Raw genomic sequence first — 24,669 nt, forward strand, 5'->3', positions numbered from 1 at the left:
GCTTCCTGAGAACCAATCAGCCAGCATAAAGCAAACCACCTACTTGAGAAGCGGTCGCTCAGCTGCTCTGCATAAAGAGCCAATTGAAGGTAGAGCAGAATTGTGAATAATGCACAAGGAAGTGCTGCTGCTGACCATCTCCACACTAGGCTGAGAAATTAGATACTACACATTTATGTGCAATACTGTTTATCCAGAATAAAATATGACTAAGATATTTCTCTCCTTCAAGGATCAATCCTGCTCAAACCAAAGGAGCAAACTGCTCATACCTTGTGTCTCTCAGAGAGCTGAGCATGCCCGGAGGGTGACATACCTGCCATCCAGCTCCTTTCCATTACACCCTGCACAGCTGCCTTCTGCACACACACAGCAAGTACATATTAAGGGCTGGAGTACCTCTCCTATGAAGAAAGGTTGAGGGAGTTGAGCTTGTTCAGCCTAGAGAAGGCTCTAGGGAGGCCATGCGGCATCCTTCAAGTACTTGAAGGAAGCTTATAAACAGGAGGAGAACTGATTTTTTTACATGTTCTGATAATAACAGGAGAAGGGGTAATGGCTTTAAACTTAAAGAGGGGAGATTTAGATTAGATTTTTGTCAGAAAGTCTTTACTCAGAAGGCAGTGAGGCCCTGGCACAGCTGCCCAGTGAAGCTGTGGGTGCCCCATCCCTGGAGGTACCCAAGGCCAGGTTGGATGGGGCCCTGGGCAGCCTGAGCTGGTAGGAGGCAGCCCTGCCTACTGCAGGGGGTTGGAGCTCAATGATCATGAAAGGTCTCTTCCAGCCCAAGCCATTCTATAATTTGTCAACCAGACAAGTACAGCACATTTTAAATCCTACAGATTCCAAGTAAATTTAAGGGTCTACTTAAACATATGTTGAAGATGCTCTGCTACATCAGCTGCAGAATGCTAACCAGTTCAGATTAAAGAAATAAAACTGCCTCTGTGCAAGGAAACTCCTTTGTCTCCTTTGCAGCAGATCGTAATACTCTGCTTCATAAAACTACACTTAGCCCTGCACATATTTAAAAATGTACAATGAAGTATGTAGTAAACAAATGCAGAAGTCAGTGGTCACAGTGCTGCACATCTCTGCAGAAGCTGCTATCAACAACCAACAGAAAACATCAGAGGATGGATAACAGAACCTGCATTTGGTCTAAAACTAAACAGGAATGTGCCAGAATACCTGGTCGTAGTTTAATATTTCTTAAGGATTCATTCCAGTAAATCTCTGGAGACATGCTTGTTCTTCCCAACTATTATCCCTACTTTAAGAAATGTCAGCATTCAGGCTGAATAGTCAATCTGAGTTGATGTCATCTGCTTGCAATTTGCACTACTGTCAGTCATTCAGCCCAGTCAAATAATTTTTTTTGTTTCCTGAAAGAACAACAGAGCACTGTAAACAAGAAAATAATCAGCGATTCACTTTCAAGATTCACTTCAGATGACTGCTGTTAAAACTACCAAAAAAAGCACTTTCAAAAATCATTAACGTCTTCATGAGTGCTCTCTGAATATTATTACCTACACACAAATTCACATCAATAAATAATGACAAATCACACTTGTCTTTCTCTTTTCAAGGTTTAGTTTTGTAGTTTTTAATAAACTGTAGCCAAAGGCAACAAAATACCTTGTGGAAATTCTACTTAGCTCCTCCACCGCTGACTCTTCAGAGAGATGCTTTCTGCACAGTGAACCACAGCATGTATAGAGCACTGCGACCTTTGCAATTTTGGTTTCAACAACAAGGTCAACAATGCTGAGAAGAACAGCTTTGCCTTAAAGGTAAAATCTCTCCAACAATCTAAAATGGATCTTTTTAACTGTAATTGAACTATAATAATTCATTTCCATAGGCCTATGAACAAAATGCCTTCTTCATTCGCAACAAATTTTACAGTATTTGGTCACTGACAATACACACAGGCAGAGAAGCTGGACCATTACTTCTCAGATTTCACGCGATGTTAATTCAGACAAAACTTTTTAGGTGAAGACTGACAGCCAATAAGGAGCCCTGCATGAAGAACAAGCAGAATGATCTGAGCTTGTCAGAAGGAGAAGGCATGGAACTTTGGGGAAACCAACAACACACTCCTGCAGTCACCAACTGCTGCACCCAAGAGGTGCCTTTCCCTACTGCCTACTTAGCTGGTTGCTCCACAACTGGCTGGCCCAGAGCAGCTCAGAAGGATGCTGATTTTGTCCTTAAACCATGGACAGCCCCTTTCCAGGTTAAAACTGTTGCTAACAACCAACAGCAGAAATAAAGTTATTTGACATCATAACTGAAGAACCTAATTCTTCATTATTGTTGCATGCCTTGTACAACAGACCTATCTCTGCAAGCATAATGGTGCCTGGGTATCAGAATGGAACATAGTTTTGGTGTGGATATGTCAACAGCACAATATTTTAAGATAACATATTTTAAACATGTAAGTTTAATTTTACAGTTTCAAACTGGGGAAGGCTCTTCTATTTAATATGCTTGGATAAATCCCTACAGGTTGGGTGAGGAGGCAGAAAGAGAGGTTTTTGTGTTTGCAGAGTGCCAGTCCATCACCACCAGCTCCTGTCTACAGTTCCCATCAGGTACAGGCTGCACTGAACTGCGGCTCCCATACATCCCCGTAACTGTCTTTGCCAGGCAGAAGATTGCCTTACCGAAGGGGAAAGAAAGTAATGTTTTATAGATTTTCACTCCTTTCTACGGCTGCTTCATCTTCATTACAGGCTTTTCTAAACATCGTCCTTCATCACGCACACAGCTGAGTAATGCTCACTGTACAGCATGCGTACCAACGTACTGCATAGCTGATGAAGGCTCGTTCTATCCATCTCGGCTTCAATCTTGCTGTTTAATCCCCGTAACTGAGCTCGAAGAGCACGATGACCAAGCACTTTTCACCTCTTCTCCGCATTTCCTGAGAGAGGAATGAAAGGAGAGGAGTGAGGGGCCGCTCCTGGTGAAGGCATGGGATGCGCAGCATCGCCGGAGATGTCAGGTGTGAAAACGTGGCACGCGAGTCCCCAGGGAGCCCGGACCGCACGCCTCTCATCTCGTGCAAAGGCACACGGTTGCAGGACGAGGCAGGGAACGCCGCCTTAAAGAGGGAACAGCTGAGGGGAGCAGGAGGGCTCCTTCTGCAGTGGCACCTTACAACACCGACCCCCGTGAGAGCAGGCGGGAAGGGCTCCCTCCCACAGCTATAGGGCTCTGCCCGCGGAACGAATCCCCCACACACCCCCACGCGCGGACCCCGCTCCGCCTCAGCGGGGCGGGGAGCGGCGTACCTCCCGTCACCCCGCTCCGCCCCCGGCTCCCCACATCCGGGTTCCTGTCATCCACCGCCGCCGCCCGCTCCGCGTCTCGGGGAGGCGGCGGGGCGGGGAAGGGAAGGGAAGGGAGGAGGCAGCGAAGATGGCGGCGGTGGGGAGAGCCGGTTCCTTCGGTTCCTCCTCGGCATCCGGAGCCGCGAACAACGCCAGCGCGGAGCTGCGGGCGGGCGGAGAGGAGGACGATGGGCAGAACCTCTGGTAACAGCCCGCCCCGCCCCGCCGCCGGTCTGCGGGCCGGAGCGGCAGGGCGGGCGGTGGCCGCCGGCCCCGCGGGTGGGCGGGAAGGGAAGGGGAGCAGAGCGCTGCGCCCCGCAGCCCCGGCTCAGCCGTGCCTCTCTCCGCCGCAGGTCCTGCATCCTCAGCGAGGTGTCCACGCGCTCCCGCTCCAAGCTGCCCTCGGGGAAGAGCGTCCTGCTGCTGGGTGAGCACCGCGGCCCATCCCGCGTGCACCGCCACGAGGAACTGAATGGCTGTGGGCGGTTGGATGTGATCTGCCAGCTCGACCGCCGCTACCCTTCGGCCAGCCCTCCTGTCTGGGATTGCTGCGCAGGCGGCGTGCGGGAGCGTCGCGTGGGCTCTGGGTGCTCTCTGTAGCCCTCTGGTCCATCCCGTTGTGGAGGCTTTTTCTCTTCAAGTTTCATCCCAGAGCTGTCTGATCCTTTTCTTCCCGCTCTGAGTGGTGGGTTAGAACTTCCCAGCGAGGAGAATATTGTGTAGGGATTACGGGGCTGTCTGGTGGACCTGTTACAGAACTTCTTGCCCTCTGATTTGTTGCTTTTTGCGTGATGTAACCGAGTAGGCTTTTGAGATTGGAGGTTCTGTTGATGTTAAAGAAAGGTTGTGTAATAATTGAGGGCTTTTTGTACGGTCCTGTGGAATTCAATTGCATGGCTGTTCTTGGTGGAGTTGGAAGGTTTCTTCCTTCCAGTTGTGATCCTTGCCAAGAAGATTATGCTCCTATCTTTCCCTCTTTGTAGTGTAGCGTATGGGATACTGCTAATCTTTAGTGCTCAATAGTGTGAGTCTGCTTCCTTCAGAGCCTGAGGGCATCGTGGAATGGATTGAAACACTCATTCTGTTGTTTAATTTCTTGTATAGAAATGTGCCATTCATTTCTTTTTGTAGAGCTTATAGGATGACTAAATCATAGACCCATTCAGGTTGGAAAAGACCATCTAGTCCAACCTCCAGCCCACCCCCACCATGCCCCATGACCACGTTCCCCAGTGCAACATCCACATAGTTCTTGAACGCCTCCTAAATGTAACACTTGTTTTTAACCGATACTCCTTCTTTTGTTTGCATTATATATATATATCATTTATATAATATATATATATATCTTCTAAGAATTCTGCACAATCTCTGTATTCAGTTGACTGTTCCTTTGCAAGCCAGGGGGCTGTTCCTGAAGTACCCTGCCAATGGGAAAGAAGAGGTCATGTGTGTGCTGTACTGGACAGACTGAGGTTGGAGTAGGTGAAGCCTCATTTCTTCAGGCAGTTTCCCAGTTGTCCCAGGTTTCCTCTGTTTTTAAGCTTCCTATAAGTAGTTCTTAGACTAGCATTTTAATGTTAATAAGGATCACTTCTTGTCATGGCTATTTCCAGTTTCTTTACTTTTGGAATACTTCTAAGCAGGAGCTGTGAAGTACATTTTCATGTACTTTGTGTTAGAGGAGTTATAACGTTGGCATGCTAATTCTGCTATTTCAGCATTTATTTTAAACTGTGTTAACATTTCCTTTTTAAGATCCTTGAAAACATTTCAAAACACCACAGAAATAAGAAAAGTGAGATATCGGATGTCAGTTTCTGGATATGATGTGCTGTTTTGTAAACTGAAAGTTAACATAAAATGCTGGTAATTCTTTACTCAAAATTAGCAAAATCCAGACTTAATTTATAGTTTTCTTTCTCCAGTTGTTTCATTCTTAATGTGAGACTTCAGACTTTGATTGACACCGCATGTAGTATGAAAGCATTTTTCTATGGTTGTATGAACTAATAATAGAAATACAAGCTTTCCTGAACACTTCTATACAGCAAGCATGCTCTGATCCCTAAGCAGTTCTGTCAGAGCAGCCATAGCCACCTCATTTAGCACATCGTATCAGTAAAAAACCATGCTATCTCTGTTTTCTTAAGGAAATGGCCTTGTCTTGCTGCCAATTCTAGGTTGTATTTTGGAGACAGCTGAAGAAGGTATGTGGCTTTTGTTGCTGGAATTTTTCATTCTTTTTTTTTTCCCCAAACTCTTCCTTCGAGATTGGTGCTTTTTGTTGTGTGATGATGAAGGTGATGCTTACTGAGAACCCTCTTGTTCATTCCTTCCTGCAATAATTATACCTGAACCAGCAAGTGGGATAGATGAAGCAGCTGAAATGTCACCGTTGCGGGTTATGGATGGAATCCATAGCAGCACAGAATGTGTGAATTCAGAGGCCTGAACTAATCATTTATCCAATACATGGCAGCATGTATTCAGGCAGTAATGTGCAGAGTCATTCTGTGATGCATGAGGAAACAGGCTCCCTAGCTTGCAAACCAACTGAATTGATGCTTTCGAGCAGGCTTTGTGTTTCACGCGTTCCGATCTCTGAAGCATGGCACAATTCTTTGCCTGCAATTTTCAGGATGTCAAATCATCCAGTGACATTGCACCTGACTGCAAGTGTCTGTGGTGCATGCTTACGCTGCCATTGAATCATTAACATTTTGTCTTTCTCTCTGCTTTACTCCACTCTGTAATAAAGGCTCTGAGCTCAGTGGGCAGTCAGGGCTCAGCTGCCTTGTGTGCACATTTTCTCAATTTGCAGGGCCAGGCCTGTCTGTTTGAATCGTTGAGCTCTGCTCCTGTCTATTGGCTGTCAGGGTTCTTGAGAAGAAGTTCCTGTAGCCTGTACAGTTAATTTGTAGGTGTGCTTTGCTGTGTGTACGTGTTTTGGGAATGACTTAGTGTAGAGAACTGGTATATCCCAAGGAGTTTTTTCGGCTTGTTGCTTTCCATTAGTGGATCCTTGAACTATAGCAAGCTTCAGCGTTACATTTTTGAGACAGCAGAGTGTAATGAAGCTGCAAAAAATAATAGGGAATCTTCTTACTTAATCTTGTTACTTAATTTTTGGTGTTGAACACAACTTTAATTTTCCATTTGCTTTTCTTTTTTCCTATTGAAATGGCTGTCAGCTTTTCCACGATCACTCCATCATTGCAGCTGATGAAATGTTGCTTGTTGATGGTATCTTGTTCATCTGGAATGATTCTTAATTCTTTAGTCTTGCAGGAGTTGCCAGATAACTTCTTTTCTTCCTCTCCAAATCTAAACTTGAACTTCTTCACCTTCTGTGTGATAAGAACCTTCCAAATGTAAGCCAAGTTCTGTTTCAGTCAACAGTTAGAGTGCTAAAGTGTTTGTTGTTTTGATGGGACATTTACCCAGCAGCAAAACAATTAGGTTACTGTTTTAGAATGAAGGTGAATTTTGGGAATGTTCTTCCTGTTCTAACACATTTCCAAGAGGCCAGAATTAAACAGAAATTGTGTAGTAAGCCTTATTTAGTTACAACAGCCCAGGAAACTGGAGTTCTTGAACTGCATTTATTTAATTTGTCTCTGCTTTGCTAATGGTGCTGCTGCTGTCTTAATCTGTCTCAGAAATAGCTGTGAAGGTGATAACATGGGAGGAATTGTGTTTCTGTTACTCTCCAGGTAGGCTAGTGATGGGAATGCTAATAAAGGCATCCCTTTGATAGTAGCATAGGATTATTCTGTTTTAGTAGTGAACCTTGTTTTAAATGCAGTGGATGACTTACTGCTGTGTTACAGGGACTTAGTGTTTGCCTTAGAAGTGTGCTGCCTGCATTCACTGTAGAAATAAGTAATGCTGTTACTGCTGTACCTGTTTCCTTGGTCAGACCATCTATTGTGTTGCAGGACTTGACAAAATGATACTGAAACACTTGTTCATGCTCTGCTTTCTGTGCTGCTGTTATGCAGAAGTACAGTTACTGTGCTCCTCAGAAAAGCTATTTAATTTTTTAGTGCCACAATAAAGCCATGCGAATGATGTGTGAGGAGAAAGATGTGCTCAGTGGGGTAAAACAAAGCTTTTTGTCTTAACGATTGATGTCTCACTTGGTGGTGAGTTATTTGAAGACTTGATACAACTTACTGATTGTGGTCTTGCACGTTGTTTCGAGGAATTCTGGAGAAGAATCTCATCAGCATAATTAATTTTGTTCTTCCTTTCTCTGAAAGCAAACTAAACCTGGCTTACTCTGATTGTTTTGGTCTTGCTCTGCAGAAGGCATTCTTCAGCTAGTATAGTACGTGTAAGCAAGTCTCTTTCACTGATTGATGTGAGGCTGTGGAGAAGGCAGCTATTAGCCTGTGCTTGAGAGAAGTGTTTTATGTGGAAAATAGCTCTAGTACACATGCCCTTGACTGTAGTGGGAAGGCTGTTGGGCCTCCACTCTGCTGGATTAGGGCTCAGAGGTTCCACATTGAGTACAATAGAGATCACTCTGATTCTAGGAAAGCTTCTTTGCCCTGCTTGATAAGTCAGTTTCACATTCCATCAAGGAACCTCTGGCATTAAGATTACACATGCAGCTTTTCAGCAAATCCGTGGCTTTTCAAACTATTGCCGGGGAAAAAAAAATCAGAGCTCCTAATGGAAGAGGGGTAAACCAACAGTACTGATAGAACAAACATTTTGCTTTGTTGATTTCATGTATTTTGGTATCCAAGCAGTGGAGAGCAGGGCAGGGTTTTGTAGCATGCTGCCTTGGTGCTGGTGGCCAGGAGCTCGTGCCCTGCCTGGTGGCGGTGGCACCTCCTGCAGAGGGACTGCTGCATGCATGGAGCCCATCTTGAGCTGCTCATCAGGGAGCTAAGGAGCAGCATGGGCATAGAAGTGAAATAGCTTTTGTTCAGCTGAATGCAAGGCTCTTCTTTTGGTTAACAAGATGGTGAAATACTGTGTAAGCAGATTGCTTTGACTGCTTCCTAGCTGAGCTTCCGGAAAAATTAAATCTATTGTCTCTCGTTTGTATTCAGCTTCAGTGTACAGCACTGCTTGCTGGCAAGCATGGCTTCTGTTTCCTCACTGTATGATTAATGTACAAGTGCAGCTTGATGTACTGAAGAGTTCTAGTTCTTTAAGATTTATCTTAGGAAAGGAGAGGTTTTGGTTGCTTACAAAAGCAGGATGCAGTCTTACATTTGCATCTAGAGTTTTATTCTCCCTTGCAGTTTTAGAGCAAGATTTGTGTGTCTGAAATGTTTTGCTCCGTGAGCTTATGTATGGGAATTTGATTATCGTATCTTTTGAAATAAAGAAGCCAAAGGATTTTCGGTCTCAAAAATTTAGAGGGAATAGGATTATGATGATTCCTCTTTCTGGAGGTGCATAATAGTACTCTGTCTTACGTGGTGTTTCAGTAGAGCTTCAAATAAAATGAAGCACCTCACTTCATAATGTGGACAGGCAGGGAAGTTTAAGACCCAGGGGTATGAACTGTCCCTTTTGTTTGAAACTAAGCAGCATTGCTTTCTCGTGTACTTCAGGGTTATGCAGAGACAGCAACATAAAATATTCTTAAGTATGTTAGGGTTCATAATGTCAAACACCACAGATGTCTTCTTATTTAGAAGTAAACGAGTTTATGCATGCTTTTATATATGTGCCTGGGAGTACCTACACTAATTGCATCACGGTGCTGTCTGTTACCCATCAGACTTAAAATATCCAATTGACTCCCATTTCCACACCAGTATTTTCCTTGTCCTCTGGAGGAAGGCTTCTTCACGTACTAAACACGTTACAATGAAAGGTTTGAGTTTTGGGAGGTCTTAGAGGTTAGAATTGCATGCAAATAGAATTTGCTAATGAGATTTCTTATTACAATTCAGGAGTTTCAGATCAGCAGTGTTTTAAGATTCTTTTTTTTTTTTTTGGTGCTTTTTTTTTGTATGTGTATGGTGGGCAGGAGAGGGTTGGTGTGTTGTCTTTTTAATGCTGAAAAGTATTTGGAAAGCAGAATTAATACTGCTGCTGTTTCCCAGAAGAACTTGGGTTATTTTGTAATAACAAATTCAATATTTGTTGAGTTGTCAGGAGTTTTATTTTGAAGGCTTTAGGATGAGGAAAAAATACATGAATGACAAGGATACAAATGTATTTGTAGTTATCCCAACTGTAAAAGGTGTGTCCAACATGCTTAAGGAATGGAGGTAGAATGGAATATCAGGACTTTGTTCTCTTGTTAAAGGTAATCTTTTTTTCTTTTGATGAATGGCACGGGCAAGGAGGATAAAGTCTATTACGTTATACACAATTTTTACTTTCTGGCAACTTTTTCCAGACATTGACTCCAATTTGGCTTATGAATCTTTTGAGAACTCAGGATCAGCTGTGGGATGGGGCACATCTGGCTAGGCTGCTGTCCTGCACCCCATGAGTAGTTCTGTTTGTAGACCTCTTAGCTCACGAGTTGCATGTTTTGGGCCACTTGCCTGTGTTTAATCCCCGACATGTGGATATATACATATATAATAATATGGTGTATGGTGGGCAGCAGTAATGGCAACTTCACTCAGCTTACCTTGCCAGTGCAACAGCTCAGTAGAGTCCCCTCAGTTATTTGTGGAAGACAAGTTTAAGAAGTTTGAGTACTTTGGTGAAGGTAGGGAAGACACTGTAATTCATCTGTGGTGAAGAGATTATTCAAAGAGATTATTATTGAATTATTCACTTTCCAGGCAGAATTTCTTATTTAAGAGAATATTCATACTAGAAGAGGAAAACCTTGTGTGAATAGAAACTCGCTGTGCTTTCCAGCATTTAGTTAAAATTACCTATAATTGTGTTTTCTTAGGTGCCCAGACTTAATAAAGTTGAGGGCCTTGCAGATTAATTTTTTCAAACAAATTTAAAGTTTAACTGACATAACTTCATTTTTTTCAGTTTTTATTTCTCTTCACTTAACCGGATCTTAAACGTCAGTTCTGGTCATATTTTCACTTTGCTTTAAATGCCTTTTCATTCTGTCTTCTGGGGTACTTAGACTAAATGGAATTATGCTTTCTGGTAGCTTCTAGACTATTGGTCAAACCTCAAGCTGAAGTCTGCATTATTTCTTACAGCAGTCTCAGGCATTTTATGTTGGGAAGATTCCACATCAGTCTGTCAGGATGATTTTTCTGCTCTCCTCTGTGGCTGTTTCTGTGGTCTTATTAATGTAGGGGTCATACTCATCTACAGGATGATAGCCAAGGCCTTCTAAAGGGAAAATTATTGTCCTCGCAGGTTTTTTTTTCTATTTTATGTACTGCTTATACTTCCACTGGAGTGGAGAGACTTGAAAAAAATGTTCTTTTTGGATAAAGGAACCTATTAATATTGATTTTATAACCTGTGAGTGAGCTCTGGGAAGTTACTAATCTCCGTTTTCACTAACTCTTATCATAGCATCAGAATCCTTAAGAATTGGAAAGGATCTTTAAAGGCCATCTAGTCCAACTCCCCTGCAGTGAACAGTGACATTGCAGATACATCTATGGTTGTGCAGGGCCTGATCCAGCCTTGCCCTGAAAGTCTCCAACGATGGGGCATCATCCACATTTCTGGGCAGCCTGTTCCAGTACCTCTCCACCCTCACTGTAAAAGACTTCTTCCTTATATTTAACCTAAATCTCCTCCCTTTAAGCTTGAAACCATTTCCCCTTGTCCTATCACCACAGACCCTGCTGAAGCGTCTGCCCCCTTCTTTCCTGTAGATACTGAAAGGCCGCTCTCAGGTCACCTCTCAGCCTTCTCTTCTCCAGGCTGAACAGCCCCAGCTCTCAGCCTGTCATATATGCCCATCACTCTATCAAAATAGCGAAGCAAACCCCTGATCTATGTCCAGATGTACTCAGGTTACTCTTTCAGACATAAAAAATGGCACATGAGGTTTTCCAGCTCTAGGACTGTGTACTAAGAAGGTATTCAAGAAGAGTCTTTGGCAGCAGATGAGCAGTTATAGTGTGCTTCTGGTGTAGCATTCACTGCAATCTGAGGTCCCTTTTGAGGGGAGGGAATAAGTGGACATTAAGAGTGGGATCAATGGATCTGGATTGCAGGCAGCATCAGAACGTAAGACAATAGTTTCCTGGTTTTCATCTCCTTTAAAGCTTCTTCAGAACTGTAGAAAAAATTCAAAGAAACCAGCTCATAAAATTATAAGGAAACGGATTTGCCCTATTGAGCGTGGTGTTCTGTCCTGTTTGACTGGGGAGAATTGTTGATGGTGTTCTTTTGATTTTGTGATGAATTTCCTGTCACTGGAACCTCTACTAAAGAAAGATTCTGTAATTCATTTCTTTCTAAGTGAAAGACTGAAATGATACTGAGTGTGAAACAAGTCAGCTTGTGAAATATGTATGAAAACTTCATTTGAAAAGGATAGGTACTGTCATAACGGCCTTTATGACTAATTAGAAATGAGATTTGAAGATGAAGCACGCACTTTAAACAAATGGTTGAGTTGGGCAAAGCCCTCTATATTTTGAAAATGTAATGAGCTCAGTCGTCTTGTTAAAGGTTTCCTTCTTGCCACAAATGATTTTAAAATGTAGCTGAGTTTAAAGATTGAGTGTCTTAACTTCTGTCTCTCCAGGTGAAGATGGAGCGGGTAAAACCAGCTTAATAGGAAAAATTCAAGGAATTGAAGAGTACAAAAAAGGAAGAGGCATGGAGTATTTGTACTTAAATGTGCACGATGAAGATCGAGATGGTAAGTTTCTAATAATGTCTTCAACCAAAGTACTGGTTCAGTATTGTGGTATTTGGAATGAGAATGGGATGGTTATCTTTCTCTCAGTAGGAGGTCAGTTCAGTCCACAAGCAGTTTGTATAATAAGCTTTCTCATTCTAATCTCTTTTATGTATATCATGAATGACCAGGCATGAGGAGGAGAGGATACAGTGAAAGGACCAGAAAGAAAGTGGTCTTTTGCAACATTCTGAATGGATGGTAGGCAAAAGCACATTTATCAGACCTGGAGGAAAAAGTGTTTAAGGCCCACACTCCAGATATCTGCACTTGTGGAATGCTTAATTCCACACTGATGCATAAATTGAAGGGGAGAAGGCAAGGGAAGGAGTCTGTAGACAGTTTATGCATTCTGTTGTAGAATAGTTTGGATTGGAAGGGACCTTAAATACCAGTGAGTTCCAACCCCCTGGCATGGGCAGGGACACCTCCCACTAGAACAGGCTGCCCAAAGCTCCATCCAGCCTCTCCCTGAACACCTCCAGGGATGGGGCAACTTCTCCCAGTGCCTTACCACACTCTGAGTGAAGGATTTTGTCCTAAAATGTGACCCAATTCTCTCCTCTTTCAGTTTAAAGCCATTACTCCTTGTCCTATTATTGCATGCCCATATAACAAGTCCCTTCCTAGCTTTCCTGTAGGACCCCTTTAGGTACTATAAGTCTTCTCTTCTTCAGAATGAACAATCCTGGCCTTCTGTGGACTCACTCTACCTGGTCCAGATACTTTGTGTGTTGAGGTCCAGAGCTGAACGCAGTACTGAAAGTGGGGTCTCGCCACTAACCAGCAAAGTGTAATGAATTATCTAGAGGCAATGCTTAGAGGCAGTTGTGTGAATAAGAACATAGTAGGGTACTTGTGGGTAAATGACTTCTCCATGCTATGAAAACAAATATGGGTTGAGGGAGAAACAGAAGTTAGTTCCTTCTGCCTTCTGAAATCACCTCCTTTACTGACATCCTCCTCTGGCTATTGGTCTCAACGATGACTTGACATCACAGTGTGAATGTCTTCCTCAGAGCTTTTGTATCAAGTAAAGAAAATTTATCCAGAAGACAGAATGTAATTACGCTGTCTGGTTTTGGATCACTAGTTCTTCATTTACTTCAGAAGTTAAATGTTGCTGAGTGTAGGAGTATACTGTTTAGGTGGAAGAAGCAGTAGGATGGCCTGTTTGCATTGCGATTGTCCTTGCTGATCTGAAGAATAACTTTCTCTCCTGACCACTCTCCATCTAAATCATTAAAGCTTGTGACAGAAGCTTGCAGTTCTGCTTCAATTTTCTGAAGGTGCAGTTGTACAGGTGATTATATAGGTGTTTAAGATCTTCACTTATGGCCATTAAACCTCTTCAAACCTCAATGTTTCTGAGGAGCAGGAGCTCTTCACGAGCTGCACGTTGCTGTTATGTATTTGTGTGTTAAGCTGACTGATTAAAACATGCCTCTTTCTTTTTTTGACTTTTATTTTACATAGCTAATGAAAATGGAATGGCTATTACGGAGTGCACTGTTTCAAGTAAATTTCAAAATGTTTCTTCTCTTGTTATAGACCAAACAAGATGCAATGTACGGATTTTGGATGGTGACCTGTATCACAAAGGTCTTCTTAAGTTTGCGATGGAGTCAAACTCACTAAAGGACACTCTAATTATGTTGGTAGTAGACATGTCAAGGCCTTGGACTGCAATGGATTCTTTGCAAAAATGGGCTAGTGTTGTAAGAGAACACATTGACAAGTTAAAAATTCCTCCTGAAGAAATGAAAGAAATGGAACAAAAGTGTGAGTATTCTGCAGGTGTTTAGGAATCCACTTATATGCTTAATGCTTTCTGCACAACTTAATCTCTCCATTGCAGTCTTTTTCTCTATTGTAAAGGTAGCTTAAAATCAGGGGTTCCAGATCAAGCAAGCTAGGTTGAATTTAGTCTCGTTTCCTAGAGATTTTTATGAATAAGATTTATCAAATGGAAAAAAAAACTTGATGGCTTTCTATTTAATGGTTAATTATTTTAAAGGCACATCTTGGCCTTTTACACTGCACCCGCCTTACTTGTTCCTGTAATCAGTCAGATTAGAGAACTTGGGATCTTCTCTCCACTTCACAAAAGCGTAAATGTTGAAAACATTCAGGATGCTTTCATGCACGGGAACGTTTGGGCCCTTTGTGCTCGAGGAGCTATTGCTGACACGAATGCAGCTATGTGTTTTGGTTTGTTTTTTGGCGTTCTATCACTTTCATGTCTTTTTAAATATGGAGAACACGACATTGCTGCAGCATTCCTTAAACTATCTGACTGACCTTACTGGTGTCATTACACCTGCTGGTTGTGGGCAGCTGTTGTATTTCACTTGGGGTACTCAGTTGTGAACCTTCCTTTTCCCCTCTCTGAATTTCTACAGGAAGCAAGAATTTGGGAAAGCTGTGTGTCGAGATAAGTAGTGTGATTAAAACTTTGTTTATAAAGTTGTTGGTCTCTGGAACTGTTAAGTTCTTAAGGATTTGTTGGATAGTTTTTTTGTTTTTTGGTTTTTTTTTAGTTGGAAATCCACATTGTAGCTGTGCTGCGATGTAATGGGCAGTAAGGCAGTAGCTTACTGCAGGGTAATACCCACTCTGCAGTGGGTGAGGAGAGAGCAGGACACTTCTAAGAGAGTATTCGAAGGGGAGCATTATTCTTGAGAGTCATCTTTAATTCCTATTGGAGAAGATTAGGAAGGGGAGAAGAGGGCTTTAGAGTGTTGGTCATTTTGTTGGAGGGAAAGGGTGACCATGTAATAAAATGACTACCAGTTTCAGGATATGTTTTCACTGGATGAAAGTAGGGATGCGGTATCTTTGCTGACAAAGCTGTGCAGATGGTAGCTTTGCTTCTTGACCCTGAACGGAATAGCAAAATCGTACAAAATCTGGAAAGTGATTGAGTCAAGAAACGCAGCTCCTCATTAAAAGTTTTGTTTGCTGACTTGTTCCCTTAGTATCTGGTCAGATATGTTAGAAATGATAATGTATGTGTGCAAGGAATAGAAGCCCTGGATATAATCCAGATGTGAGTTGGAGCCTCCTGTGATGTGGCTTTGTGCATTGCTTGGTGGCAGCAGCCCGATGCTGCTGGAAGGAGGGGAGAGAGGAGTCCTGCCAGAGGGTTAGCTGCATTGTTCTGTTCTGTTCTTGAATCAGCTTCATTGCTCAGGAGAGGCTCCTGTGAGCTGATCTGAGTTGCTAGTGGGACTGAAAACTACCGTGTGTGGAGTCTTCTGGAGGTGCCTTGCTGTGTCTTCTAGTTTAAGCAGCTGAACTCTACTCAGAGATGGAGTTTATGGGAATGAAGACTGGTTTGAGAAGGCACTGACGGGGATGTGGAAGCTGTGTGTGAAGGGTTGTGGCAGCTCTTCCTGTTACTGAATTCAGCTGTGTCTAATGCAGCCTCAGCCTGATCAGTGTAACTGTGCCTCTAAGGAAGACCTGAGATTATATTCCATGATCTCTGAGTTGATACAGTATGTTAATCTTTTTTCTTTCCTTGAATTGCTGGCATGTCTTGGTGAGAGCTCTGGATTAAAAACACAATCAGCCTGGGAGGCACTCAGGCCAGACTGAAGGAGCAGCTTTGCCTCAGTAAGAGCCTCAGTCAGCTGTTGAAGTAGAGATGATAATCTGTATGTGTGCTTTTTTGATTCCAAATTTTGGGTAGAAGAGCTGAATAATTTCAGCCTAATGCATCTTTATCCCGGGTGTTGGGTAACACTGTTCTGTTAATTCACCCAATGCTCTTCTAGGTATGAACTCAGGGCTTGCATCAGTTTAGAAAAGGTAGGGGTGGATGAAGGCAAATCAGAACAAAGCAGTGAGGAAGTACTGGAGCAGTGAGCTGCTGGTGTGTGTGATTCAGCAAGTCATCTTGCTGCCTGGATTTTTAGCTGAATCAGGCAGAGCTACTCATGGGAGTGGTTTGAGATAGAGTCATTTTTCTGCTGGGTGAAACGAGACACTTGATGTGAAAGGTACAAACATCTGACGCCTGATACTGCATCCCTGGTGGGAAGAGCATTAAGTGACCTTGTAATTAGAGCTTGGGTGTTTGCATCAGAACTTGACAAAAGTTACATGTATAACCTTGTCTTTTCTTCTAATTCTTGTTGGATTTTGACTTAACATTCCTTGCTAAATTCTAAAGTAGTATCTGGTGTTGAATCATGCCAAATATTTAACATACTACTACTTAATAATAAATCTAGTTAATAACTAATGTTTTTTTTTGTTGTTGTTGTTTATTACTAATAAATAAAAATGGGTTAATGTTGTCCTTGTGGACACTTAGAACGGGGTGTGTTCTTCTGCCTGTCCATAAAGCAGCTCTCTTGTGCTGCACAGAGCAAAGAAACGAGTGGCACTTGCTGCGTGTTCAATTCTTTCAACTTCAAGAAGCAGGAGTACTATAGTGTCAGCAGTACAGAGTGGAAATCAATGTTGAAATACTAAAGTAAACGATTTTTTTTAACATAACCTTTTTTACTTTCAGTGGTAAGAGACTTCCAGGAATATGTAGAACCAGGCGAGGACTTTCCAGCTTCTCCACAGAGAAGAAATACTTCATTACAGGAAGACAAAGATGACAGTGTGATTTTACCCCTGGGTGCAGACACACTAACGTGTAACTTAGGCATTCCAGTAGTAGTAGTTTGTACAAAGGTTTGTTTCGTATTTTAGGCTTTTTGCATGTTTTATTTAAGGAATGCTGTGAATTGTGGATTTGGGGTGGGAAACTCGTGCTTCTAAATTCATTCTGAATACCTTGGATAAGAAGTTTAATGTTAAGTGTAATGTTGAAAGTTGGGAATCTTCTGGGAGCCCCAATTGCATGTTAATTTAGGTGCAGTTTTTCCTGTGGTTTTACTGGCTTTCAGGGAATTGAGAAATACCTCAGACCTGGTTTTGCTAGTGAGCTAGTCAGTAAGTAACTAAAATTCCCTCTAATTTACACAGTCATTCTATATTCTGCAAACAGTGGCTTGGACTTTTAAGTACTTCTGCTTTTTTCATATGAAGGAAAAGAAGTTTCGGTGTTCTAGCTAGTAGAGTGCTGCTCTGCTAACGTTGCCCAGTTCTTAGGGTGCTGCTGAGATCTGATTTGATTTGTATTAAATACTTGACAGTTAGTCTAGAGAGAAAGAAGCCTGGTTTTCATGCTTTGGTTTCCCCCCCACAGCTTTTCAGTTCTCATAGGCATTAAGCATACTGCCTCTGCAGCCTCTGCTGGCCCACAGTGAAAGAATGAACCTTTTGATGCACCTTCTAGATAAACCTCTTGTTTTTTTTTTTTTTGCTTCACCTCTTACGACCCAGTTGTGAACAGGAGGTGAAGCAGCACTGCTATTTCAACAGATAACTGAAAGTGGTGTATTAATTTTGTGCTTATTTTAACAGTGTGATGCCATCAGTGTTCTGGAAAAAGAGCATGACTACAGAGATGAACACTTTGACTTCATTCAGTCACATATCAGACGGTTTTGCTTACAGTGTATCCTTAAACACATCACAGACAATAAGGACTCCGAGCTTTACCAAAATTATGACTAGCTTAAAAGAATATTTGTGTCTTTACCAAAATTGTAGACAACTCCTTCTTTGTGGCTGGACTTCTGCTTTGGTTATTCCCTACATACAATGCTGAGTTAAATATTACTTTGTTCTGTTGAATAATTTTAATTAATTCATTACAGATATACAAGAGTCTGGCATGTCCCCTTTCTTTAAATGTCTTTACTTGCTTTCATTTCCATACAGAGGTATCAGTTCCTAATCAGCAAGTCTTAGCCAACGAGCTTCCTAAACCAACAAGAAGATAATTCATTTAAGCATTAAATCATTTCAGATGCCCATAAGATGTTGTTCTTTTTGACTGAATATGTGGTGTCTTTGGTATTCAGTAATCCCACACAATAAAGGTGACAAGGGAAGAAGGGAAATACAAATTGCTGTGGGAAAGATCCCTGGCTTTTCTGTTAATAGGTACAACATACATAAACTGTCACTGTGGTGTCACTATGCTATATATAAAATGCTTAGATAGCTAGGCATGCTCAGATCTAGATTTTAGATGCCAGTAACATGCCTTCATTGTGTCATCATAATATGTGCTGTAGGAAGTGGAAGTCTTAAGTACTACTGGAGAGACAACGATTAACAGATGGGAAGTTAGCTCAAAACCCTGAGGTCTCATTAGAGTACTGTGATGGCACCTTGTTTGGATCTAGTTTTTCAAAGTGGAATTATAGATAATCGCAGTAAGTTCTGCAGATGAAGAAAAGGAATATGAAAGATGAGTAGGAATTACTCCATGTAATTGCCATGTGCAACTTAGAATTCTATTCTTAATGGCTTAAGGTCTTGTTAGATTACTTACCTCCTCTAGAATTTGAATTTCATCTATGTAGAAACTGGTTAGGGTTTGGGGTGTTTTTGTGATATCAGAGTGAGAACTACTTGAAACTTCCCTTGCTGCTTTTACTAACCATTCATGTAAATATTCTTACTTTGATACTGAACCATACTGGAATAAGAAGCACTCTCTTTTTAGTACTAACATAGAGCACAACTCATTTAAACTCATTTACTTTCCTTTGAAAGGAGATCACTCTGTAATGTAAGAGCTCAGTCCCCAAATCTGAAAACCCAGCTGGGAAAGTGAAAGATCTTTTGTACTCTTGAAGCTACTGTTGTTAATGCTATAGTATCTGTGTCACATCTCTGTGTGGTCCTGCAGGATGGGATAATGATGAGATAAAGATATGGCATGAAAGCTTTCATACGCTGAAAGCAAAAGGTGTTTAAAAGACATCACAGTGAAGCTATTGGTACTGTGGGCTTTGAAAGCAAGATGAGCCTCTGCTCACAAAGCAACAGATGAGTTGCCATATAATACATGCAGAAAGAGAGACTTAAATTTGTAAATAGCTTATTTCAAAAAATAGCATTGGAAGTTGTTTGACCTATTTGATTTTTTTATTCCTCTTTAATGTTTGAGTGGGGATAACCTTTAAAACATCAAAAATGGGACACTTTCCTATTTCTTACTAACTGCTAAAATTGAGTTTTCTTTAACAAGCGTACTCAGATGGGGCAGCACTTATTTACACTTCAGTGAAGGAGAACAAAAACATTGATTTAGTGTATAAATATATAGTCCAGAAGTTGTACGGGTTTCCTTTCAATGTTCCAGCTGTTGTCGTGGAAAAAGATGCAGTATTTATGTAAGTTATCTGCATTATTGTGTGTTATGCTTTTGAAAGATGAGTATAGCAGTCTGATAAGCTGTGGGATTTGGAGAGGCAAGTAGACTGAGGTAACAAATGCTCACTGCCCCCAAAGAGGAGTGTTAAACCAAGGGACGTTTCCTTTCTGTTATGGCGAACCAGTCCCAGTGTGCAGCTGCCTGTCCTGGTCAATAACCATGTTGTGCAGGAGAAAGGAAATGATGACAGCTTTCTGGCTTTCACTTCCATATATTTGAGAATGACCTGAAGTAATGAGGGAATTTGAAGCCAGATGATCCTTTTCTCTAGTCCTGCAGGTTGGGATAATGACAAAAAGATTGGCATCTTGCATGAGAACTTTCAAACACTGAAAGCAGAAGACAGTTTTGAAGATAGCATAAGAAAACCACCGGTCAGAAAGGTAAAATGAGATGCTTTAAATATGGAACACGTTTTGCTAACATTTTTTGGCAGCTGTTCATTTGCTTATTTCCCTGTCAGCTTTTGGAGCTTTGCTTCCGAGACTACGATAAACTTATTTATGCTTATTTTATCTTTTCATTTTGTTCTCAGCATTTTCTTAGCTGCAAAAAATAATTTAAAAAATGGTGTTTTCTATAGCTCCTCTCCAGTACGTTCAGAACTTCTCAACTTCCTCTCTCATATCATTTAAGAATAAGGCTGAACTGTATGGAAAATGTGGAGAGATGGAACAAAATGCCAGCAGAAATGGGCCCCATGTATATATAGAAGTTATTGTGTCACAGAAATATTTGCCTTTTTTCTATCAAAGTTAAGAATTTGGAAGCGATTGTTTTCCAAGCATGAATTATTTCAGCTGAGAGAATACTGTGTCCTTTCTGTGATCTTCAGGGGAGAAGCTAAGATATACACTCATGTGCTGAGTACTTAGAGTCCAAGGGAAATACAACAGGCAAACGTTTTGCATGCTCATGTACTGTGGATGCAAGTTTTGGTATTTGCCATGCTCGCTTCAGCAAAGCTTGTTTTTGGTGACTTGATGTGTAGACCTGGGATCTGAGATGTTTCTGTCTATTTCTTATACCACTTAATCCTAGTGTAAAAGGTCCTGGAAGTAATGCCAAGCTTAGGCAAGGATAAGGTAACAAGCAACAGAATGTGCATCTGTGATCAGACGCTGTATTTTATGCTTTGTTATATTCATACACATTTATTACTGTGGGGTTTTTTGTATTGCAGTTTGTTCATGAGAAAGAAATTGTCGCAGAAGATGACCAAGTATTTCTTATGAAGCAGCAGGTAACGTTCTGTGTTTAAAACAAACAGCCAATGTTTCATCTAACAAGATTCTTCAGGGAAAAAAAGGTCTTGCAGTAGTATCTAATAATACTTTTTTTTTTTTTGCAGTCACAGTTGGCAAAGCAGCCCCCTACAGCTGCAGGAAGGCCAGTGGTTAGTAGTAACAAGTACTTTAAATACCTTCATATGTATTTGAGGGCTCTTGGTTTCTTAACTGCATGATCAAATAGCAATTTTCATCCATTTATTTGTGTAAGCTACATAGTGTTTGAAGTCCATTTCTTACGCTGCTCTAAAATGATGACACTCTTCACAGCTAGGCATGACAGCTTGTGTTGGCAGCAAGGGCTAAATGCTGTGGCTTTACTTGTTATGTTAGAGTGCATCTAACCTTTTCCATCCCAAGAGTGTGCCAGGGAGCAAACTGTATGTCAGTTGAGTTGCTTTGGTGAGTTTTATATCTAAAGTTTGGTGCTGTCTCTAGGAATACTGAAACTCGGGGGGGGGGGGGGGGGGGGAATATGGTCAAGTGAGAATTATGATGTCTAAATTCAGAATAACTAAGAAATAAGTTTAATATGTACATGAGTACATATTAAACATACATACATGAGTATGTATATTTTTAAAGATGACTGCAACATTTTTTAGATGAAGTACAGCTTTACAAAAGCATGTTATCTTTGAAGAACTGAGTAATGTTTTTGGGAGTTTATTTTGTCAGGGGTTTTTTTTTGTTCATTTGTTTGATTTTTTTTTTTTTCCTTGGACTGCCTCTAATCCTTTCCACATCATTGGTGGCATGTGGTGCTGTCTTTCCAAGAAGCTGGTTTCAGTTCCTCTGCAATCTCATCAGTGCAGTTTTCACTATGCTCAGAGGAACAGCTTCACCATTCTCACTGAGGTGTCTGAGGGGAAGCTTTAGCAGTGCTTCAGTTGCGCTGAAGTTAATATTTGTAATGATGTCATAAGTGTGGAGGAAAAAAAATGAACAAAATCCAATCCTACCTCATTTCAGTTGTGAGGGGAAACTGCATTATTAAAAAAGTAGTACTGAGAAGCAGGTGCTTAATTTCATGTGCAGTTACGCTGCATGGTTTCATAAGTTCATAAGTTCATAAGGTTGGAAAGGACCTATAAGATCATCTAGTCCAACCATCCTCCTATCACTATCTCTACCCAACTACTAAATTAAGTCCTTTAGCACCTCATCTAAACGCTTCTTGAACAGCGCTAGGGATGGTGCCTCAACCACCTCCCTAGGCAGGCCATTCCAGTGCCTGACCACTCTTTCAGAAAAGAAATGCTTCCTCAGGTCTAATCTCAATCTTCCCCGGCGTAACTTGTGGCCATTCCCTCTCGTCCTGTCGTTATTTATCAGGGAGAAAAAATAAAGTTTGAACCTGTAGGAGGTTTTTTAAGATTCTCTCCTCTTCCTTTGCACAGGATGCCTCTCCGAGAGTTCCTGGAGGATCTCCTAGGACACCAAATAGATCTGTAACATCTAATGTTGCCAGTGTTACACCTATCCCTACTGGGTCCAAAAAAATTGATCCCAACATGAAAGGTACCTTTTATTTTGGGGGAAGTACCTTTCTTTAATAAGCTTATTTAGCATAACTGAAGTATTGAATTGCTATTTATCTGGACAGTGTTTAGTTTTATTTTTTTCTGTCTTTTCCCCACTCCTGTCTTCTTGTAGCTGGAGCTACCAGCGAGGGAGTCCTGGCTAACTTCTTCAATAGTCTGTTGAGTAAGAAAACTGGTTCCCCTGGTGGCCCTGGTGGTGTTGGTGGCAGTCCTGGTGGTGGCAACGCTGGAGGTACTGGCAGCAATCTTCCACCATCAGCAAAAAAGTCAGGTATGCTAAAAAGATCAGCTCACAGTTCATGCTGAGTGGTGTGTCATCACGTGTAGCTAACTGGAAGTACAAACACTACTACCTTTAAATGCATGTTTCATTGGATATGGCTTTTTATTCTCACAGCAATTCACTATTGCCTGCCCTTCTTATGGCTCAGATAAGGTTTTGATTGATTGACTTCAGCAGTCAATTAATTTAGTATTTTCTTTTGACAGCTTGTTTAGTATTCATCAGAAACGTCTGCTAGTGATTCCTTTAAAGCTAGGTGTGTGCAAGACTGGGGAATAAGAGTTAAGAGTGACCTGGTGCGGGGGGGGGGAAAAAAAGAAAAGGTGTATTTCACACTAGGGTCAGGTTTAATTGTGATTGTGTAAATATTTGTGTCCCCATGTAAATGTCTCCAAGTTACGGGGGGCATAAGCAGGTGAGGGTAGTGAGGGATTTTCCACCTGAGAGTGTGCAGAAACTTTGAGCAGCAGCATCAACTTAAGCTGACCAAATCTGTGGAGCAGGCTCTGGTCTGTAGTAAAACTCCTGATTTCTATTCAGAATTACTTCCAAATACAGCTGATACAGCAAATCAATCAGAAGTATTCATAATTTATAGAATACAGAAAAGTATATTTTCTAGATCGTACACTAACTCTTCATACGTCCATGACTTTATGTATAGTTATGGAAGTTGCTCAGAGAAATGTGAAATACAGGACGTGATGTCTCCCTTTTGTTCCTTTGCTGTTGATTTCTGGCCTTAGGCCCTTACTGCACGCTTTGTGTTGCACAGTTACGTTTCTAGGATTTGCCTGGAGCAATAACATGTTAGGTTTTTTGGCTTTTTTTGTTCGGCAGATTTGCAGACGATTCTTGAGAATTAAAGATACACAGGCTTTCCCAAACGGTTTCATAAACATCACTGAGTGGTGTGCATTGCTTTTGTAGGTCAGAAGCCAGTTTTAACAGATGTTCAGGCAGAACTGGACAGAATTTCACGAAAACCTGAAATGGTCTCTCCTACATCACCTGCGTCTCCCACAGAAGGTGAAGCATCTTGAAGACACCAAATAAAACCAATTGTTAAGTTTTCTGGGGTAATTCAAACTTGCCTCTGCCTCTTCCTTCAGTGACTGGAACTAAAGAACTGAAACATCGTTTCAGAACACAGTTTGTCTGTTTTTCTTTCATGTGTTGCCCAACTTTACAAAAAGGGAGCTGTACAGGTGAAAAACGGTATCACATCATGTAGGACCACTGTTCACACTGCAAGAATAGTAGATAAATTTCTGGGTTTTGTTGATAAGTGAGTGTAATTCTGTGATACTGGCAAGTATGTCCGCTTACAGATAAAGGTTGCTTAGGGAAGGAAGCTGATATGCACCACAGGCACTTAATTTATATTGAATTCCCAACTTATTAGGTGATTTTAATACCCTCTTAAGTAGAGAGTAAACTTCTACAGGAGAGAGCTACTACTGGTTGTTGGAAAATAAAAATACTTGCACAAGAGTGTAACAGCAAACTCCAAATATACTTGAATGCTTGATTTGGAACATGTCTGCGAATCTGATCTCCCCTGAGATCTGTATTGCATTCAAAAACCCACACAGAAATTTCATTCCAGACTAAGACCTTAAATTAGTGGCCAGTTTTTTTTTGGTTTGTTTTCACTGATTAATTTCAGGCACTGAATAAAAGATGTATAAAGAAAAAGCAGAGGTTAAATGTACAGATTATCAGTATCCAGATTTGTCTATATATATATGGCTCAGCCTTAATGTCCCCCACTGTTTCCCATATTAATTATGGTTTAAGATTGGTCATCAAAACTGTAATCAGTTAATAAAGTGTTCTCTGCATTCAAATTTCAGTAATTTTCATTGAAGCCATGGTGTTCTTTGTTTACAGCTAAATTTGAGGATGTGCTGTAAAACATCTTACAGTACACTTTATTTTTTTATCTCTATGAATAGTATCGCTGGTAGAGATTTAAACTTCCTTACAGCACTGTTTCTGGAGGAACTGGATAAAAGTCTGCTGTATTTGCTGCTAGGAGTAAAACTAGTTTCTCAGACTTGTGTGGATTCTGCTGCAAGCACACTA

The 24,669-nt window shown here is 41.3% G+C and overlaps 1 protein-coding gene across 1 annotated transcript; it reads left to right on the forward strand.

Annotated features, from left to right (window-relative positions):
• Window positions 1–3,350: 3,350 nt before the first annotated feature.
• DYNC1LI1 (dynein cytoplasmic 1 light intermediate chain 1) lies at window positions 3,351–24,440 on the forward strand. Its single transcript, XM_065753177.1, has 13 exons — window positions 3,351–3,551; window positions 3,701–3,774; window positions 12,016–12,132; window positions 13,723–13,953; window positions 16,694–16,863; window positions 17,599–17,692; window positions 19,289–19,424; window positions 19,737–19,848; window positions 20,649–20,708; window positions 20,817–20,861; window positions 22,155–22,275; window positions 22,411–22,569; window positions 23,512–24,440. The coding sequence occupies exons 1-13, from the start codon at window positions 3,436–3,438 to the stop codon at window positions 23,622–23,624; spliced, it is 1,548 nt and encodes a 515-aa protein (XP_065609249.1). The 5' UTR covers window positions 3,351–3,435; the 3' UTR covers window positions 23,625–24,440.
• Window positions 24,441–24,669: the final 229 nt, after the last annotated feature.

The sequence above is a fragment of the Cyrtonyx montezumae genome, unplaced genomic scaffold (genome assembly GCF_038088225.1).
Source record: "Cyrtonyx montezumae isolate F1298 unplaced genomic scaffold, pur_monq_1.0 scaffold_8, whole genome shotgun sequence".
NCBI classification, from domain to species: domain Eukaryota; kingdom Metazoa; phylum Chordata; class Aves; order Galliformes; family Odontophoridae; genus Cyrtonyx; species Cyrtonyx montezumae.

What these genes read in the sequence shown, in the direction of transcription:
- DYNC1LI1 (XM_065753177.1), top strand. Translation starts at nt 3,436, where the DNA reads ATGGCGGCGGTGGGGAGAGCCGGTTCCTTCGGTTCCTCCTCGGCATCC. An exon ending in GAAAGAAATGGAACAAAAGT is followed by an intron (nt 13,954 to 16,693) that starts GTGAGTATTCTG and finishes TTTTACTTTCAG; the next exon opens with TGGTAAGAGACTTCCAGGAA. An exon ending in TAGTAGTAGTTTGTACAAAG is followed by an intron (nt 16,864 to 17,598) that starts GTTTGTTTCGTA and finishes TTATTTTAACAG; the next exon opens with TGTGATGCCATCAGTGTTCT.